This window comes from Rattus norvegicus, chromosome 5 (assembly GCF_021556685.1).
Source record: "Rattus norvegicus strain SHRSP/BbbUtx chromosome 5, alternate assembly SHRSP_T2T, whole genome shotgun sequence".
Taxonomy (NCBI): domain Eukaryota; kingdom Metazoa; phylum Chordata; class Mammalia; order Rodentia; family Muridae; genus Rattus; species Rattus norvegicus.
Window position 1 is genome coordinate 128,172,225 of NC_141538.1, and position 19,902 is coordinate 128,192,126.

The 19,902-nt window shown below is 51.6% G+C and overlaps 1 protein-coding gene and 1 long non-coding RNA gene across 8 annotated transcripts in view; one reads left to right on the forward strand and one right to left on the reverse strand.

Moving 5' to 3' along the window:
• Positions 1-19,902, forward strand: part of Glis1 (GLIS family zinc finger 1) — a 191,816-nt gene that overhangs the window by 64,341 nt on the left and 107,573 nt on the right. Inside the window, exon 1 of one of the 5 annotated variants that reach the window (XM_087548598.1) lies at positions 7,914-8,390. The exons of 3 other annotated variants lie outside the window; for them this stretch is intronic. In XM_087548598.1, the coding sequence (XP_087404724.1) occupies positions 7,979-8,390 (412 nt within the window). In that variant the 5' untranslated portion in view covers positions 7,914-7,978. Of the gene's footprint in view, positions 1-7,913; positions 8,391-19,902 lie in introns of those variants that run through there. One more of the 5 variants, XM_087548597.1, reaches the window with a different exon arrangement.
• LOC120102948 (uncharacterized) lies at positions 11,654-17,780 on the reverse strand. Of its 3 annotated transcripts, none has more exons than XR_015621037.1 (5): positions 17,691-17,780; positions 17,484-17,537; positions 17,125-17,235; positions 12,156-12,359; positions 11,654-12,057 (listed from the first exon to the last, which is right to left on the reverse strand). It is a non-coding gene; the product is annotated as an uncharacterized LOC120102948 (long non-coding RNA). The 3 variants fall into 3 exon arrangements; XR_015621036.1 differs by having other exon boundaries at positions 17,366-17,537; positions 17,691-17,756; XR_015621038.1 differs by lacking the exons at positions 17,125-17,235; positions 17,484-17,537; positions 17,691-17,780 and adding exons at positions 15,057-15,176; positions 15,485-15,558.

Sequence of the window (19,902 nt, forward strand, 5' to 3'; positions counted from 1 at the left end):
GCTCCTGTCCTGAGCATGCCACCATGAAGGTCTCTCATCCTACATGACCCTTCCCTAGCAGAGGCCCAGGTGCTCATGCCCCTCTTTGACACACTAACTTGGTTTGTGTTCAGGACATGCGGTTTCCCCCTCCATGGTAGCGCCTATTCCCTCCACTCTTCAGCCTCTTTTCCACGGGGTCACGGGCCGCAAGGCTGCCATCCCTGTCTACAGGGATCTTGGTCACACGTTCATCTTTACATATGGTTTGCTTAATTCCCCAGTCTGTTTCTCCTCCTTTGGCCTCACCTCTGAACTACAGACTTCTCTGACTTTTAGTTGCAAGTCTAGCAAATATCTCAAGCCTAACTCATTCCGAATCAAGCCAGCAGCCCCGTCTCTCTCTGTCCTGCTCTTTCCCCCATGGCAATGTCTCTCTGTCTTTGTTCTATGCCTTACATCTGACTCACCCTGAAATCTGAAATCTTGTTGGCTCTACTTTGACAATAAGGACAGGGTACTAATTTTTTTCTTTTCTTTTCTTTTCTTTTTTTTCCTGTCACTGTCCTGGCCAGGCCAGCATCATGCTCACTTGGGTAAATTCCCTGTAATCCCCTGTTTAGTTTTCCTGCCTCCATCTTGGCTTCTCTGGGGCTGAGTCTTAGTCACACACACTCTTTCGGTGTAAGCCACAGTCCTTGCAGTGGTGACAGCAACCTTGTCTTCTGTTGTGCACTCTGACCTCATCCGGCAGCATCCGCCCTGTCCTCCAGACTTGCCCTCAGACAGTGCTTGGCTGGTTAATCAAGTGATTGGCGGGTGTCTTAGTTACTTTTCTGTTGCTGTGGCAAAACACCGTGACCAAAGCAACACAAAAGAAAGCACTTTATTTGGGGATTCACAGTACGAGAGATTAGAAACCACGACCATCATGGCAGGGAACATGGCAGCAGGCAGGAGACAACCACGAGGCTGAGAGAGCCAACTGGTAGTGGCGTGGAGTTTTGAGACCACAAAGCCTACCCCTTGGTGACACATTTCCTTCAAAAAGTCCACCATCTTAAACCTTCTCACAGTTTTACCAACTGCTGACCTAGTCAATGAGTCTATGGGGGCCATTCTTGAGTTACTGCAGGATGGCAGGCCCATACCAAGATGTCTGCTTGCTGCGTCTCTGCATCCTCGCAGTGCCTTGGCCTCTCAGGGGGGGGGGGGTTGTGCTCAGACTGTGTCCCTGTCAGCAATTGCTGATCCCTGCCTGCTTGGGGGCTCAGCTGTGGGCTAGGCCTTAGAAACTGACAAGGCAGACCCAAGACCAAGAGTTCCTTACTCAGTGGTCGAGACAGACCAAGGAGACTAGTGAGGAACCAGGGGTCACTCAGACTGAGTTGGCTCTGCCATGGCCTTGCCTTGGTTAGTACCGATGGTCACAGAGGCTGGAGGAGAGATACAAGGCCATTTGGGAGGCAGGAGAAGCAAAGTATAGGTTTGCACCACAAAAAGAATCTTCAAGTTTAAACTCTGGCCGTGCTGTTTGCCAGCTGTCACTGTGACCCTGACTGAAAGGCTACTTAGCTTTTCTGTGCCTTAATGTCCTCATCTATAAAATGGAGATGTTGCAGGGTTTGCATGAGAGGACTTGGGGGTAGTAGAAACTTTAAGAAGTAAGAATTACATGAGCATGTGGTACAGCTCAGTAAACCATGGTCTCTGTCATGATTGGTGACTTGCTGAATTGGGGAATGGACCAAAGGAGTGTCTGGAACAGTGCTCTAACTACTTGGAGGTGGGACGGGCCAATTTCAGGTGGGAGTGGGAGGACCAGCTCACCCAGTGGATCTGGGCATCCTTAGAGCATCTGGTGGGACCACTGAAGCTCTCTGCCTCCCACCTCCCTTCCTATGCATCTTGCCCCCCCCCCCCAGGCAGGAGAGGGATGCAGCAGTGGCCATCGGTGCCGTCATCATTGTGATAACAGCAATGATAATGACTCCACTTGTGCCGAGATTCACATACAGAGCGTCCTCATGTCCATTATCTCACAGGAACACATAGTTCCAATAGTGGCGGAGGGCACATTTCTCCTGGGCCCTCGGAGGCTGCTCTTTGGGAAGTCTGTTTCAAATAACTGGGCCTCTCATTTTTACACTGCTTTGTGCTTTGCAGAGCATCTTCACGTTCTTACTCTTTTGGCCCTCACACGCCTTTCGTGGCCCATGGTCCGAGGAAGGACTTTGTATCTGACAAGATGTGACCTGGAGGACTTGGGGGTTCCAGCCATTTCCAGGTTCAAGAGTCTTCATTTCCAGTTAGTGTTCATGAGGGCAGGCCTTCCGCTGAGCAGCAATGCAGCCACTTGGTGACACATCTTCAGGGACAAGGAAGCTCAGTGTCCGTGAGGAACAGGCTGCCGTCCCAATGCAAGGCTTCTTATTGGTGCTCATGCTGGGCCTAGCTCTTTGTTTAAAGGCACCCAGCCTGTCTGGGCACTCAGCACTGTCCTCCTCAGTGTGTATCCCTGTCTGCCTGGCCTCGTGTGCTGCTAGTGTCCCCGTGAGATCCCAGCCTGCCTGTAGCACCTTCCTAAGTACCAGCCAGACAGTCACTGTGTCCCCAGACCTCCTTGAGGTGCTTCCTGCCATGTGGACCCTGTATGGGGTGGTCTGGGGAGAGAAGCTATCTGGAGGTATTTCACTGTTGGGAGATTGTTTCCATGGACAGCTAATTGGGCAGGTAGGAGACTTCTGTTTCAGGATGAAACCCCAATATCAGAACAGGTGAATGAGCCTTTGAGATGGCTGCCAGTTACAAATCACACTCATCTTGTGATGTCCCTGCTTATAGAAGAGGCATCTGCAGGGTTACTCAGCCAAGATGGCGGTAAAGGGTCCAGGCCTGCACAGCTCCATGACCATTCATTCATTCATTCACTCATTCACTCACTCATTCACTCACTCACTCATTCACTCACTCATTCACTCACTCATTCACTCATTCATTCACTCATTCATTCACTCACTCATTCATTCACTCACTCATTCACTCACTCACTCACTCACTCATTCATTCGTTCACTCATTCTGCTAACTGTACTCATCATGCCTGCTCTGTGTAGAGCTTAGTGCTCTTCCTGTGCAGGTGTGATGCTGTAGTTGAAGTGGAGGTCATCTTGAGTCCAGCCACCGTTGCCAAGGAGCACCGTGGACACAGGAGAGCTGTCTAGCTGGAACAGGCATGATGGGTCAGAGGAGGGTGGGGTCAGACCCACCTAAGAGGACTCAAGCTCTAGAGGAGACTGACACGGCCTCTGGCATAGCCTTTCTTTTCCAAGAAGTCCCTTCTGTCTCCTTCTTGGATCTGGAGCCCATGGCAGCCACTGGGAATTCTTTGCTAGAAGCTAGCTTTTCATATTGTCCTTCTTAAAGACCACTTGGGGCCATAACCTGTGTTGACCTTCCTATATTATACATTTCTTATTTTACTAACTTTGTGAAATAGTTACATCCCGCATCCAGTACCATGTTTGCACATGGCAGACAAACCCCAAGAGCCTCTGCGCCCTCCTCAGGTGGCTTCACACTGTGTGGTAATAAGGGGTGGTGAAGGCTAAGAGGGAGAAGGGCAGACAGCAAATGTCCTGGCTCTGAGGTGGGCACTGAAGGATGAGGAAGAATTTATGGAGCGTGGGTAACTGACAGGGAACAGCAGGTCCAGCAGTACACAGTCTGGGAGTGCCAAGGAGAAATGGTCAGTTTAGGGCCTGAGTGAGCATGGGGCTGGAGGGTGGTCAAGGCTTCTCGGGCCTTTGGATCCCAGTGAGGAGTTGTGGGTGTGACAGGCCCCTGGCATAGCATGGTTAAGGAGAACCAAAGAGACCAGCGAAGCAGCTGGGAACTCAGGCTGGGTAGATCCTCCTGGAGGAGAGAGTAGGTTTGTAGGAAGCGTAAGGAATGGGGACGGGGCAAAGATGCACAGGCTACCTAACAAACCGACCCCCCTCGGAAGAACCCCAGGGGGCCCAAAAGTTTCAATGTGTCCCACCAGTTTATGGGCCAGGGATTTGGGGCCAGGCTCCTCAGGCAATCCTTTGGCTGTGAGGTTCAGCTCTCAGGTGTTCTGGTTGAGGGTACAGGACAGATTGGTCCATCATATGTTGGCACATAGTGGTGGCAGGAAGGCTACCCATTAGGCTCTTCCTGCTGTGCATGTTGTACTGTGTGATATCCAGCAGGGAGGTCAGGTTTCTAGGAGGCTAAGAAGGGGGGTGAGCCCCATAACATCAGACTTGTGGCCAGGGAATATCTGCTCATGGTGGTTTTTTGCTGCTGCTTGTTTGTTTGTTTGTTTGTTTTCCAGCCACAGCCTTCAGAGGAAGAATACCACACAGATGGCTTTTTTACCCCACCCCTTGACTTTTCTTGGAGACATTTGTGCCCCTCCAAGGCCAGGAGTAGTATAGGGCATGTTACAGGGACTGGAGCCTAGCTATGTGAGGAAGACACTTAACTCATTGCACAGTTTGGGATATCTAATCTGTCAACACTGACGTCAACTATGCTCCACCCACACACACCTGGGACACTGTCTGCTTGGTGGACCAGGGTCCTACAGGGTCCAAGCACATTTGCGGGTGCCTAGGTGTGTCATTGGTAATCCAGCTACCAGCACACAGCACAGGTTCTGTTTAGCCAAGGGCAGTGTGGCTGTGTGCTCTAAGCCCAGCCTAGGCCTAGTGCTATCTGTAATAAACCTGAAAAGGAGCCAGAGCTCAACAGGCAGAGACGGTATGGTCTGTTGCTGATAGCTGCTTTGTTACGGTGTGGGGACTGGCCACACCATTGTCTTTGCCCATGGTACCTCATGCCACCTCTCAGACCACAGCCATCGTTAGGGCCTGTCCAGTGACACAGTGCTGTCCAGAGCACCAGTGGAGTTGGTTATACTTGCCCCTGTGGAATTCTGCCTGTGTGCCGTTCCCCTGGTCCCTCCACACAGAGCCGGGCCTTTGGCACCATGTGCTTGGGTGTCAGTCAGCTGAGCTGGATTGCCCTGTTCGCCCCCGCCCCCCTCAGCAGCCAGCCTGTACCTGAGCTGGGCCAGCACTGGCTCTGGAGTTCTGACCCCAGCCCTTATCAGACTCACACCACATGCCGTCACTTCACCGTCTCCCGCTCGCCCCTCCGACCCCGTTCTTCACCGAGGATGGTTTAATTGTTGCAAATGGAATCCGTGTTCTACAGAAGTCCAATAAATCTGCAGTCTGTCTTCCCGGTAATCCATCACAGATTGCAAATCGCACGAGGAGAAGTCTATAAGATAGGTTCTTCACGTCTAGCATGTTGGGTTATTTTCATGTCTTGTGGTTTGCATTTGGCCACTGTCATTTTAGAGGAATTTCCTGCCATCTGCGTTCAATTGAATTTTCTCACAGATTTGTGCTTGCTTGTAAATACTCAGAGCCTGCAGAAAAGGGAGCTTTGTTCTTGGTGACATTTCAAAAAGCTGTTCATGAAGCCTCACCGGCCGACCTGCAGTGGTCATGAGAGCGGGCGAGAGTTGCCCCTGGGCCTTGGGATGAGATGTGCTCCCCTGCAGGGCAGCCAGCCAGGTCAGCTCTCTACCCCTCCTGCACCCAACTGCTTCCTTCAGGGTTGCGGCCAGTTGTGTTGGGTGTACTCATTCCTTGGCTCTGTGCCCTTCCTCTGTAGGAAGACAGTTGGGGTGAGACAGTTCTGGACCCTAGTGTCCAGATCCAGGCTGTTCTAGTTCAACCCCTGGTGATGGGAGACAGTCCAGGTCTGTGTGGCTATAGAGAAGTCACGTTGTTTCTCAGTGCCTCAGGGTCTTTCAGGGGCCTTAGTTACTTATACAGCTCGAGTGGCCTGCAGCGTGCAGCTGGGCCTCCCTAGCTGGTAGGTCTTCCTTGTAGCTGAAGTTGATCTCCTGCCTGCTGTGTGCCCGGTCTTCCACTTGGGCATAGGAAATAAGAGGACGCAGAAGAGAGAGTGGGTCTTGTCTGTGAGGGCCAGTGATTGCTGGGAAGATCACGGCCATCCCATGGCAGGATGGGGGGGAACCTCTCCCTCTGTTCTCATATCGCCAGTGACGAGCCTGTCACCAGGTGCCGCTGAGTGCTGCATGTGATCCTAATTTATTTGCCCTTCCACTCACTTTCACAGACAGGTGTTCTCTTATCTGCCATTGAATGGATGAGGAAGCTGATATTGGGAGATGTTACCAGGCCACCTGAGGCTGCCTGCCTACCCATGGGAGACACTGGGGCACTAGGGAACAAAGGGACTTGTCTAAGGTCACACAGAGCTGGGCCTTCTCTCATCACCAGGGGTTGAACTAGTAAATGAGAGGAGTTAAGTCTCTAAGGGAGACATTTTCTCCTGAGGGATCTAAGGTGTGGGGATGGCTGTCCAGAGTGATGACTGTCACTCTTGAGTGCACAGGCTTTGGGGACAGACTCTTGCCCCTCTCCCCATGAAAAGAGGAAGTAAAGACTGAGTGACAAATGAGGAAGGGAACTTGTGGGAGACTGATCTTAGAGTTTAGGTGGCCTTCTTGCTCTCAGTTTTCTCAGCAGAAGAATGAGGACAAGTCCCTAACCACATGGCCTCCAGGTATGAGTGTCCTGTGGGCCTGTGCACAGGAGCCCTCACCTGCTGGAGGGCAGAGTTCCTCAGTCACCTGCTCCTGTATCATCAGCATCACCCCTGCCTCCAGAGAAGCAGGCTTGTTTTTATCATAGTAAAAGTCCCTCCCTTCCCCCAAGCCTTGCTGTCCTGCCATCCCCTTCTAAGCAGACTGTCTTGGAAGAATCAGTCGGTGCTTTTCTTCCATTCCCCAGTCCCCCTTCTTCTGAGCCACTCTTGGCTTTCAAGTCCTCAGCTATGCCTCCACTGCTCCCCCAGAGACAGCGAAAGCTACCACGTCACCATGGCCACTGCATTAGTGTCTGATCTTTACTGCCTTTGAGTGTGCTTACTTCCTCCTCATGGATGCAGCTTTGTGGTGTTTCATCGACACCATATTCTCTAGCCCCCTTCTGGGTTCTGCCTCACCTCGGTAGCTGTTGGTGCTCTCCTGATCCTGAGTGGCTCAAGATTATTTAGGGCTCCCTTGTGCCTTCCAGAGAAAGGGGGCGGGGGATAGCATTCTCAGATTTAATGGGTTCTGAACAGAGCTGAGCATGTCCTAGCCGCAGCTTGGCCCTCTCCTCAGCTCACTCCTGGGTGGAGACTTTTTTGGCCACTGCTCTGTCTCCAGTGCCTAAAGCCGTGCTGGGCATGAGAAGCACAATGAATGGATGCATAGGTGAGTAGGGACCTTGGCGACCGTGAAGTGCTGAGCTTACTGTGGCAGGAGAGCAACAGTGTTCCCTCTCTGAGGTTCTTGATCTCATAGTCAAGCCAGATGGAGTTTAACCTACCCCTCACTGAGCCATCTGTGTCTGCCCCCTAGCACGGCAGAGGACTTTGGGTAGGAGCCCTTTAGTGGAAATGAAGACTGGTGGTCCCAACACCCCTATGTCTGAGGACCTGACCCAGGCAAGGACCTCTAACATGGGATCCCTCTATCCTCTTAGCCCCCTGCCGGCAGCCAAGAGGGTTGGGCCAGGGTGAGCCAGAGGATGAGCTAACACATAGGTTGGTCGTTGGAGAATGGCACTGGAACACCAGCCTCTGCGCACCATCGGTGACCTGGTCACAGCTGGCTAGAGGCCACACCTCCTTGTCATCGAGGATGTCTGTCTCACCCTGATGGTCTCACCAGTTACTGCAGCATCTCCCTGGGTAGAACATCTGCAGGCACACCTGTGCTGGTGGAAGCGGAGGCAGCCACAAAGGAAGCTGTCAGTCAGGGGGGGCGGGGGAAGGGAGGGAGAGGAAGGAGGAGTGGAGATAGAGAAGGATGACAGGTGTCAACAGAAGGAGGCCGTGAAAGTCTTCTAACTTTCTCCTGTGGAACGACACCAAAAGACACAGTGGAGATGGACCCCAGGGAGACGGGGCTAGGGGTCTTCAAGCTGCCATCTTGTTCCTTTGCCAGCACCTCTGCTGGGGGTGTCACAGGAAGAATGGGCGGAGGAGTGAGTCTGTGGGGGACTAGGAATAGCATACTCCCTCTGCAGGAGGAGGGAGAGCCAAAACCTCGAGGTCTGAATCTTTACACTCATTTGTCCTCATTCAGAGGTCAAGTGTATCTGCCTTCTCTCAGTCAAGCATCCGCTGTACTCCCCTCCCAGGGCACTTCTCTCCTTCATCTTTGCTCCCCACCTGCCGCCGCTGGCGGAGAGATGCTCTGGTCCTCCATGACCTGCAGTCTAGCCTCTAGCCTGGCTTACCTCTCTGGCCCCAGGACATTGCCACAGCAGGTGTGCCAGCCATGGAGGGAGAGACCTGGTGAGCTGCCATAGGCTGCCCTTCCTCTTCCCCACTGTCCATGGTCCTCTAGGGGGTGGGAGTGGGAGCTGCTGTTTTGTGCCTACTGGCAGCTCAGTGTTATTGCTTAGTAGCCTGTATGTACTGTGTGTCCAGAAAGTGGTTTGGGGTGGTCCTTTTGGTAGCTTTAAGTGGTCTTTGTGTCATTTCTGGACACAAAGTCCCTCTTTGTCACTTTGGAGCCCAGTTTTAAGGGGGGTAACCTAGGAGGCTTGTGTCGGAATCAAGAAACCCCGGGACACATGTATCACTGGAGACTTACTTCTTGCTCACTGATTGATCCGTCTTTGTCTGGCTGGGCCCTGAGGACTCAAATGAGTCTGACCTTGTCAGGGGGATTTGTGGTCACAGGGCCTGGGGACTGAGACACATACTCCATCCAGCCTAGGTTAAGGTTTGGGCCTTTTAGAGCAGGCCTTGCCAGTGTCCTCTCTGTTGTCATTGCTGCTCTCATCCTAGTGGTTGAGGATACGTTTTCAGGCAAGGAGAAGGGGACTTGACCCCAGCCTACTTCAGACTCAAGCCCACTTGTCCCCAGTCCTGGGCACACAGCACCCAGCTCTCATCTGCCATCCCCAGCACAGAGCTGGCACGGATAAGGCCAGGCACTTGGCAGCCTCACTGTTTGCAGGGCTAGGATGGACTCACAGAAACCAAGATCACTGTGCCCTTGCTTCGTTTGCCCCGAGTCCTCCCCAGGCCTTAGTACTCAGGTGGAGCCCAGGGCCTACTGTCCCCAATTGTTGACTGACTTTGAACAGATTGGGTGATAGCACCCAGCCCACTGGTCCACAGGAGCCAGCCTGTCCCAGGCCCACCCCGAGACAGTTCAGGGATTTGGAACTTGAGATCCACTGGGCCTGCAGAGTCCTCCTATTTCATTTAAGGAAGGGAACTAGCAATTGTTCTTGGAAATTATGTGGTTAATTTTGTGTTTCTGCTTAGGCAGGGGTGGGAGCGGGGACCTTATTAGTATCAGTTTGGGTAAAAAATACTGAGGCGTTCACGGCCAACTGCTTAATAGTTTTCATTGAATTAATTTTAAAATGAGAACCTTGTTTTCCTTATTTAATAGTAGAAAACGACTTCCACATTCTGCCCAATAACAAGCTCAGTTATGGGCTCTCCACAAACAATACACACATTAAAGGCATTGCGCTGCCCTTGTGTGGAATGAAGAATTTTGTGCAAACTACTTATTATAAGCACACGATGCTCTTAACTCTTTTTTTGTTTTAATTTTTTATTTTTTACTGTCGTGGTGACAGATCCAGCCCAGAGCCGAGCTGTTAAATGACACAGACGCTGGCCTTTTCAGTCTATGAGGGGAAAAAAAATGGAGTAACATTTTAGAAACACCACAGGGTTAGAAGGAGATTGTTAGTTCATTCGTCCCAACATCCAGTGCTTGCTGCCTAGGAGAGAGTGGCTACAGGGACTTCATGGCGGCTTGGTAGCCAAGCTCATGCTAGCCCATGGAGCATAAGCCTTGGAGGGAGGGAATGGCAGCAAGGGACCTGGCTCTGGGGTCAGGGCACAGCTTGCTCCACCCCTCTGTTAGTCCACCTGTCCCTTCCTCTGCTGGGTCAATCAGGAAAATAATTTTTATCCTAGTGTTGATGGGACGTTATACTGATTGGTTGTCTCAGGGCCCTGTTGGGTGGGTGGTGCCATTCTGTGTCCATTCATCTCTTCTGGGTGTGTGGGCCTTTATGTATGTATGGTTTATTTTAAAGATTTATTTTATGTGTGTGAGCGTTTTGTCCGCATGTATGTATGCCATGTGCGAGCCTCATGCTCACAGAGGTCAGAAGAGGGTATCAGATCCCCGGGACTGCAGTTACGGATAGCTGGGAGCCGGCATGTGGGTGCTGCTCTCTGGCAGAGCAACCAGTCTTAAATCACTGAGCCACGTCCACAGCCTTTTTATTTGTGTCTCTAATAGAGAATGCATAGAGTTTGAGCACCATTATCAGCTTGTGTCCTGGTTTTCTTTGGTTCATTAATGTGCCCGATTGTCTGTCTCTGTGTCTCCACCCCGCCCTTCCCATCGAAACGTAATGAACTACCTCAAACCATGACGTCAGACATTAACAGCTCGCACCTGACTGCCAGCTCTCCTGTATCCAGTCTCCTTGCCTCTATTTGGAGGTGATCGTTTTACTAAATTCTGTTCCCATTTCTCTGTTTAGATTATGCTTCTTGCGGAGATAAATCACACATTCGAGGGTGTGCAGACCAGTGTGTCCTCTGATGAATATTGAAACCACATGGACTATTACAGTGGCCCCGGTGAGCCCCATTCATGCTGCCCTACTTTAGAGAAACACGGGCCTGAGTGGATTCGTCCTAGAACTACAGATTCGTTTTTTTAGTTTTCTAAAGTGGTGGTACCGTTTTGTCTCCCAGTCGCAGAAGGATGGAGTGAGGAAGCGTTCGAGCAAGGGGCACTCACAGTGTCACTGCACGTAGCAGGTGACTCTGAGCATTCATGTTCACCACAGTGGGACAGCCCTTTGGCTGTCCTCTACTCTGGCTGATGGATTCTTACTTGGGTTGTGGTCCCTGTCTCTCTGTGCTGTCATGTGGTACTGCTGTGTGTCTCTAGGGCACTTAGGCTTGAGGTTTGAGGATCCTTTTATACTGTTGTCAGTTCTTGAGGACTGCGGGAGTCTTCTGCTTCATGGGTGTGTTCCCTAGGTAAAGACTTAGAAACCGTCTCTATGGGGGAGGGGGGCATTGCAAGGTCTTCTGGTTTCTGTAGTCTGCCAGCCCTTCTTTTATAACCTGCTGCTGGTGGTGGCTGAAGAGTTGACTCTTCCTAAGGGGCCTGAGCACCCTAGCTTCTGCCTAGAGTGATGGACAGTGTGCCGAAGGTTCTCTTGCCCTCAAAGTTCTCTTACTTGTGGTACTATCAGGCGTATCTATTTTAATCAGCACTTAAATTACCAGGCGGTTTCCCTCAGTAAACAAGCAAGCATCCTTGAGAACCTAGCTGTGCTGATGTCCGGGAGATGGCACGTAAGCCCATGGAAGTCCCTTGTAGAATGCTGTGCCCAAGACATAAGAAGTCACCAACCATAGACAGGGACAATGAGCAAAATAGATGTGGTCAGAGGGGAGAATGTTCTGGGGATAAAATAGAACAGGTTAAAAAAAGAAAAAAAAAAGGCCACACACAGTGCACTTTCACCCGTGTTTCTCAGTGCTCCAAGCTTCCAGAGTGGCTAAGTTTGGCAGGATCTCCCACATCCTTGCTGTACAAGTGCTAGCCAGAAGGCCCACCCAACAGCCTGTGCACGTGCTAGCCTCCCTGCAATGCTCGCCTGGCGTCCACTTCGCCCCATTCATTAATGCTTTGATTGAAAATGACTTAGAAGGAGCCAAGTAGACTCAAGGTAAATCCCAGTTCAATTACCCCTTTGTTGAGGTTACTTAGTTTCTCTGAGCCCTGATTTCTCCTCTGAGAGCCGTGGAGATGACAGCAGTACTCTGTAGGGTCACCTCGAAGCGGCTTAACATGGTACTGTAGCATGAATGGTGCGGTCCTTCCACTCCAGCCTGGGACTTGGAGCTCTGACTTGTATGCATCTGGATATTAGTTCACTGTCTTGTAGGACCCTGTTGTCTGGTGGGTGGAGACAGAAAGGTGGACAAATATGGTATGTGTCACTTGGTCACAATGCAGTAGGAAGAGAGCAGGGATGGGAGACGGGTAGTACTTACGGGTTCCTGGCAGGTAGCATGCCTGGGGACACCTTGGTGTTTGTGTGATGTGTAAGCCACGGGCACAGAAAGAAACCACTGTGGCCGGGACTTTTGTTGCTCAGTCAATCGCTGGCATTTACGGAGCTCTTACTTGAGTGCAGCCTATTCTATGCCCCGAGAACAGCTCTGCGATGAACTGTGTGTTACCTGGACTCCGTGTTCCTGTGGGAGAGACAAACCATGGACCAACAAGTAAGCCAGGCAGTTTCTGTTAGCCCTCAGGTGACTTTACGCAGGTCTGACGTGTCGTTCCTCTGCTGTTTATACTTGCTATTGCGAACTGCCCGTGTCACTTAGAGCAGGAGCCTTGTGTCTTCCGTGGCCCGAGTGTGACTCTAAGGCCTGGAGTCATCATGTGCCTCCCTCTCCTCTTCCTCACCTGTTTGACTACTTGTTCTTAGTGCTTCCCTGCTGGAAGGATGTTTGAGGAGAGCAGGGATTTCTGTCTGTTCAATCTAGTGTCGTCTCCCAGACATCGATGGCAGCTTCTGGCATGTAACAAAAGCTTAAGAATGCTGATTTACTAATTTCTTCAGCAAGATTGTGCCTGCTTGTGTGATAAGTGGTGATGAGAAGCAAGCGTCGGGCAGGATAGTTGGGTGTGGTGACACACACTTGTAATTCTAACTCTGAGGCCAAAAGATTGAGTGTGCTTGAGGTTAGCCTGCCCGGCCCAGTGAGCTTAAGTTCAGTCTGGCTTACATGGTGAGAACTTGTCTGGAAACAGACACAAAGCACAGAGCAGATGAGAGGATGGTGATGGTGAGGGGACGATTCTTCCTGGGTCATCATGGGCTCTGTGGGCAGTGGCATCTGGGCAGAGGCTGAGAGAGAGAGAGAGTGTGTGTGTGTGTGTGTGTGTGTGTGTGTGTGTGTGTGTGTGTGTACTCTATGGGAGGGAGCCATGAATGGGGTAGCAATAGAGGGAAAAGGAGGTAGGTAAGCTAACAGTTATCCTCTTGGCGAATGTAAAGCTAGCACATACAACCAGGAAATGGGAGCATAGAGAGACATTTATCAGAGAGAGCAGGCTGGCGGTTTCCAAAGCAGCCTCTTTCTGCAGGAAGGGAACGTGGGGTTTCAGTCATAGTATCTACTATGCACATTTATACCCGAGAGCACTTTAGGGGCAGGTGTGTTTCTGAGCATGCTCAATGTAATGACATAGGTCAAGAAGGAAAGAGTTACACATTACCTAGCTTACAGTAATGTCACATGTGCTTAAAAGGGGAAGATGGCTGGGAGGAATGCTTCTGGGCATCTTCAATTCAGTATCAGAACATGCTACATTTTCTCAAAGTTGCCTAAAAAAAATGAGTCAGAATGGCTAGGTGCCCCTGGCTGCTGGCTCACAAGTTCCTCTGAAGTCTTAGCTGAAAGAAAAATAAGAAATTAAAAAGGATAGCCCAGGGCATGTGGTAATGCTGGAGTTTACCTCCGTGCGCCTGCTGCCCTCAGCGGCTAGCAGGATCTGGTAAAGGCACCTTTCTCTGTTTGTCAGTTAGCCCTAAGGAGGATCCCGGGTGTCTCCCCTGGACTTTGTCCTTTCTTTTCAACACTAGCTAGCTTGGGATTGTGCAGAAATTCCTGGCTAGCATCTGGACCCCAAGGCTGGGCTCCCAGATCATTGAGTTAGAAGCAGCTGAGCCTTCCTTCCCAAACCTCTTGGTCCTCATATGTGATGTGGCAACGGACAGATCTGAGGTCCTACTAGCTCATGTGTGTGTGTGTGTGTGTGTGTGTGTGTGTGTGTGTGTGTGTGTGTGTGTGTGTGTGTGTGCGATGTCTCATTCATCTGGCCACTGAGGGTGGACAGACCCTGGAGCTCACCATGTGTCATCTCCTTCTTCCCAGTGGTTGTCATGGACTCAAGGAGCCTGAGGCCTTGACATAATTAACTTGTCAGCTCCATACACCTATGTGTGACAGAGTCTGAACCAGTACCCTGTCCCAGCTGGTACCCCTGCAGCCTTAACTTAAGGTAGAGCTCCAGGGTTACGAGGGCATTTGGGACAAGGCCCTACCCTAGTTCTAATGGGCTGTTTCCTGTTATTCTGAAGGCTTGCCCCTAAGACTTGCTGGGGTAAGGTTGAAACTTCACAGAACTGGGAAGAAGAAACCCGAGTGTAAATCAGGTTTATGGCCGGGATAATGAAGTCTCGGTTCCTCGGCCTTCTTGATTCCTTCCATATGAAGCCCTCTGCTTTTGGTCACAGTAGAACATAGTGGTTTCATGTGTCTGGTCCCCAGAGACTGCAAGGCAGGACATTCAGATGTGTCTGTGAGCGCTGATTGGCAGCACTGTGGCTGTTAAATGATAACATTCTTTACACCTTCTCTGCCTGCTAGGGATGGGGCCTGTGCCCAACACAGGTAACAGAGCGTTTCCAGGGTGGGGTAAGTCACAGGTGTGCCAAAATGATGGTGGCAAGACCTGCAGACCAGGCAGGCTGGTAGACAGTCAGGGAGGGTTTCCGGGGGGAGCTGACCCAAGAGGGACAAGGAACTCAGAGGAGGGGAAGCTGCAGAATGGTGTGCCAGGCAGAGGAACAGGCATATGAGCACTGAGAGGGGATAGTGCTCGGCTCATGAGAGGTTGGAGAGGCAAGTCCAATATGGAGGAAGGAGGGCGTTCCTTTGTGGCGTGCTTTTGACCTTCCTGGGTGAGGTGTTAATTACACAGGATGGGGAAAGGGTGGATGGGAATTTATCAGTTCCCACAGTAGATTTGCCTCGACAAGGGCCTGGGCAAGTGACAGGAGAGGCAGTGATGGTGACAGACACCCGTATGCTGTGCTCCATCCGGTGGTCCTCAGTGGTACTGGAGAGGTGATCTGTGCAGCCATCCGTGCTACCTACCCTCCATCCAAGCACGGCAGCTTAGCTCTGGGCAGCTGTGCTGCTGGTGTTTGTAATTATGGTGGCAATAGGATCATGCTGATGACTGCCTTCGGCCGGTTGAGCCAGGGGCCACCAGTCCTGTAATGGGGAACAAAAGCAGGCCACCGTACTGCTTGGGGGATCTTGAGGTGAGTACAGGGTCTCTGGCTCACTGGCTCTGACTAGCTGTCTTTATCTCCCTGTGCCCGGCAGTGCCTGATGGTTGGGATAGCAGTGACGAGACACCCTGACAGGGATTCACCCAGGAAAGATGGCATGGGAGGCGCAGGTCCTGGGATGGAGCTGCTTCCAGTGATAGCCCAGGCCATGTGCCTCACACTATATGGGCCCTCCTCAGGGCAGGAGTTGAGGGAGGGGTTGGCGACAGTTCCTCATCCAGAGCTTACACTGGTCACTCCCTCGCACCTTCTGAGACCCAGCTCTTCCTTCCCAGAAGCTCAAGAAGAGCACTGTGTCAAAAAGATGTGCCAAGGATGCTGTTAGCCCTCTGCTACCAAGGCCCCGCCTCTCTGGGGCTTCATAATCACCTCAGCCCTCATCTTCAAGGGTCACTATGACAACGCCATCCCCAAGGGGCCAGAAGACCCTGTCCACAAATGTCTGAAAAGACAGTGTCCAACCTTGTCTTCTCAATGAGGAGCCCAAGAACTAGAGAAGGATCACCCAGTTGGACACCCTGGTCCTCCCTATACCTCCAACTCCCCTGCTGTCTGAACATTGCAGGACCTCAGGGCTCTCCCAGCGGGCACTGAGATTCTGCATTGAGAAAACCATCCGTTCACTGAGGCAGCTCATGCACAGGAGCCGTTGTCTACAGGGTAGAAGGAAGAGAGGCTGGGCCAGGAACGGGGAGAGCACACTCCAGGGCAGCAGTGGAGGCCACCTCCGGGGCCAGGTGTGGGCACTGAAAAGAGAAGGAGCCAGCCTCTGCTGAGAAAAATAGCATTGGCTACTTGGGGAGGGACAGCTAGCTTTTCCCAGGACTACTTTTTAACATGGTGGGTGGGTGGGGCCTGGGAAGGGCCACTCACAGCTAGGACTGGACCCCTGAGTAGGCAAGTGGCTTTGCCTCATTCCTCAGCTGCCTGGGCTGAGGGTCGGGAGTTGACATGAGACAGTCTGAACTGCCCATGACAAGTCCTTGGATTGTCCCAGCACTGGGTTGTGGGAGCTGAGGGCCTTTGGATCTAAGCTTCTCCCTATGTGGAGAGGGAACAGGAATGTTTGCTTCTGAATTGCTACAAAGAAAGCTGTTACAAAATGGTGCACACTGTGTAAGGAAGGATTAGCAGGGCCTGAGCTGGGGGTACTTTTGACTTGGCTGGAGGAGAGGTGGAGATGCCGTCAGTATGCTACAATGTGGGAAGAGCAACATACCTACCCTCGTATGTTGCTAACAGAAAACCTACACTACAGCCTCCTGTTGAATCCATCGTGGCTCACTACTGTCCTGGAAAGCCACAAGCACCGTGAGGGGCAGGCAGCCAAGGACAGAGCAAGCACTGGGAGGCAGGCAGGCAGCCTAGATGTGACTCCTGACCTGGCCTTCCCATGTGGCTCCAAGTGTGCCTTTTGAGAGTCCTTCACCCCTGCCTGTCCCTCCATCTGTCCAACGGCCTGTGTCACTTGGTACTCACATAGCAAGGGCGACCCTCTGGAGCCAGGCTGCTGCTGGCTGCAGAGGCCCAGCTGGGCTGCTGATTGTTCTGAAGAGCTGAGGGCTCTTTCAAGAGAAACTGCAGTCAATTAGTGGAGAGTGGAATTTGAAAGGCCCAAATCCCTTTTTACCCCAAACTTCAAATCTGGTTTTCGTCAGTGGCTTTGAAAACAAACACCAAAAGAACCCCTTTTTTTTTCAAAAATTATTTTTTCCTTCTCCTCTTTTCCCATCCCTCCCTTGTATTCTCTTGTTTCCCGGCCTTTTATCTCTTTGAACAGTCAGCTTTGGTACCCTGGCCTGGCTCTACAATGATGGCTGAGCAGGTGGGTATATGACTGTGACAGACCCCACCCTCCCGGTACATGCCTGAGCCTTGCCTCCTCTGGAACGGTGGCTGGTGGGGAAGCCATGCGGACACTCTCTGCTTCACTTCTCTGTGCCTTGGGCTCGCCCAGAATGTGTGTTGGAGCAGATGCCCTGCCATAGGAAAGAGAAGGGAAGCGGATGGCAGGGTGCCCTGGAGAACAAAGAGGGCCTTAGGGCCATCCACGCCTATGTCACCCATTGTTGCTGTGAATGTCCCCTGAACATCTGCTCTGAGCCAGACCTGGTTCTGAGGGTCCCAAGGCAAACTGTCTTAACATCAGCCCCAAGCAGCCCGGAGTCTGTAGGGAGAGGGCAATAGCTGTAGGGTGAACCATGTGCTATAGGAACAGAGAAGGTACCGGCCATTTGTAGTAGTCAGAAGAAGCTGTGACAGGTGGCCATTGGATCGGCTTCTGATGGGTGAGAAAGAGTTTGCTAAGGAAAGGGGTGGAGAAGGGCATTTTGGCAGAGTGAATGAGAAAGCTAAGGTCAGAGGCTAGCCCAAGCCAGGTTATGGTGTAAGGTGGTCAGAGGCTAGCCCAAGATGTATGTTCTTCACATCTTACCACAGCATGTATAACATATGGTATCTTGATATCCCATGAGCTCCTGGAGCAGGCACTGTGTCCTCTGGACAACTCTGAGGTGGAGGGTTCATGCTCCATGTCACAAATGAGCAGACAGGCTCACAAAGGTAAAAACCTTTCCTAAGAGTCACAAGTGTTCAGCTGGGGAGGGTAGGCATTTGGGCTGGGGCGGAGAGCCAAGTAACTGGCTACCTAGAGGCTGCCAGCAGACAAACTAGCATCTAGGGACCCCTCTAAGGACAAAGGGGTAGAGCTCGTGTGTAGAGGTGTCAGTGGATACTCAGCAGAAATGTCAGGCTTGGGATTTGAACCTAGGACAAAGCGACAGCATTCACAAGCACATCCTCTCGCCTTCTCAGTGAAGCCCTGCTGAGCTCACCCCTCTGCCCTGCCTTTGCCTCCTCTCCTCATGCCGTTAGTCAGCTGAGCTCAGTCTCTGGGAGCTGCCTGAGCACAGGCAGGACCATGCATGTGATGCGGGTGTATGCGTAGGTATGAGAGGGACAGCAGGGTAGCGTCAGCCTGGTTTCAAATCCTGGTTCTACCTTGACAACGGTGTTACTTAATTCTCTTCTTTACACAATGGCACAGTGACAGGACACCTTCTGGGGGCGTGCGGAGGGGTAAGGAGACTGTTTAAGTCAAATGCTCAGTGTTTTTTATACAGAGCACATGCTTGGTGAATGGCTGTGTCACTGTAGGATTCCAGACACTCACGTGCTAGCAAGTTTAGATCTAGACTCTGTCCAGAAGAAAGCTGGGGACCCCAGAAAGCCTGCCACCCACCCCTGGGTCTGTAATGACAAGCAGAGACCTAAGCTGTGTGTGGTGCCCTTGAAGCTAGTTCTCAGGGAAGCGTTGTCATGTGTTTGAAGCCATCCTGAGCCGCAGAGTAAAATGCAAAGGAGGGAAATGGGAAGGAGAGAAAGAAAGAAACGAACCAAGCAGCCTGAGACCCAGGGAGGGGCAGGATAGGAGCATCCATCAAACCGATGTAGAGGACCAGCCTCCCAGGCTTAGAGGTCCTTTAGCACTACCAAAGCGCTGACATCACTGCTCTGTCCTACCCCATACTTGGACATCCTCATTCTTACTGGGTCATCTTCAGGAAGCCTGAGGGCTGATACTTGGCCCCAATCTCAATTCTGACCTCTTGCTTCTCAAGGCACCTGAATTCTCACTGCTTTGGGACATCGGTTAGCTGTGTCCCTTCTCTAAGCACTCATAACATTACATTGATATCAGTAATCTTCCAGATGATTAAAATGTGCTGAGTCCTGAACATCTCATAGATAGTAGTTTAAATCTGACATCAGGACTTCCTAAATTTTTGGTTTCTTCCCCGGGTTTGCAGAAACATCAGCTGAGGTTTGGTAAAGTATCAGGCTTGAGATTTGAACCCAGAGCCAAAGGTAGCTAAGTCACAATCTTTTGCTATGTATATAGTCTCTTGCCTCCTCCATGGTCTGGCTGTGAGGCCAGTGGGGTTCTGGGGAGAGTACTGTGTACTGTGAGCCCCCCTCCCCCGGGGGGGACCTCTGAAGTCCATGTTACTAGATCCCTGGGGTCTATAAATATTCACTGAGTAAACCTGCATTTGCGTTGGCCCCATATAGAAGGCTGGAAAAATTCCCACCCTGTCTCCAAGGTAAGACAGGAAAGAAAATATTATCGTCACCCTCTAGTGGAACCAGCTCCAGGCCTCTGTCCCACTGAATCACCTGAGTCGGGTCGCACCACAGCCACAGAGAGGATCAGGGTTTCCAACCAAAACAACGTGTGCATCTGCCTGGAATTTAGTGATTGATTTATGGGGTGCCTCCTGCCAGCACCAAGGAGATGGACAGGCCTTCTCCAAGCATGGTTGAGCACAGCCTCCCAGGGAAGAGGCAAGCCCTTGGGGACCAAGGCACAAATGAATATGAGAGCTGGCAGCCTGGTATGATGCAGTCAGACTCACAACTACGAGAGGTCATACCAGGCTTTCAAGGGCTTGGCGCTCCATGGTCTCTCTGAACACCCTCCCCTGCCTTCCCAGGGCTCCATCAGCCCTAGCGACTAGTGACTTTCAGCGTCTCTGTGTCCTCTGGTGCAGTTTAATCTCCAGATTAATCTTGTGGGGCAGGTGATGAGACCCCATGTTATAGCTGAGGAAACCAGGGTTCAAAGAAACTGGGGATCTGGCCACACA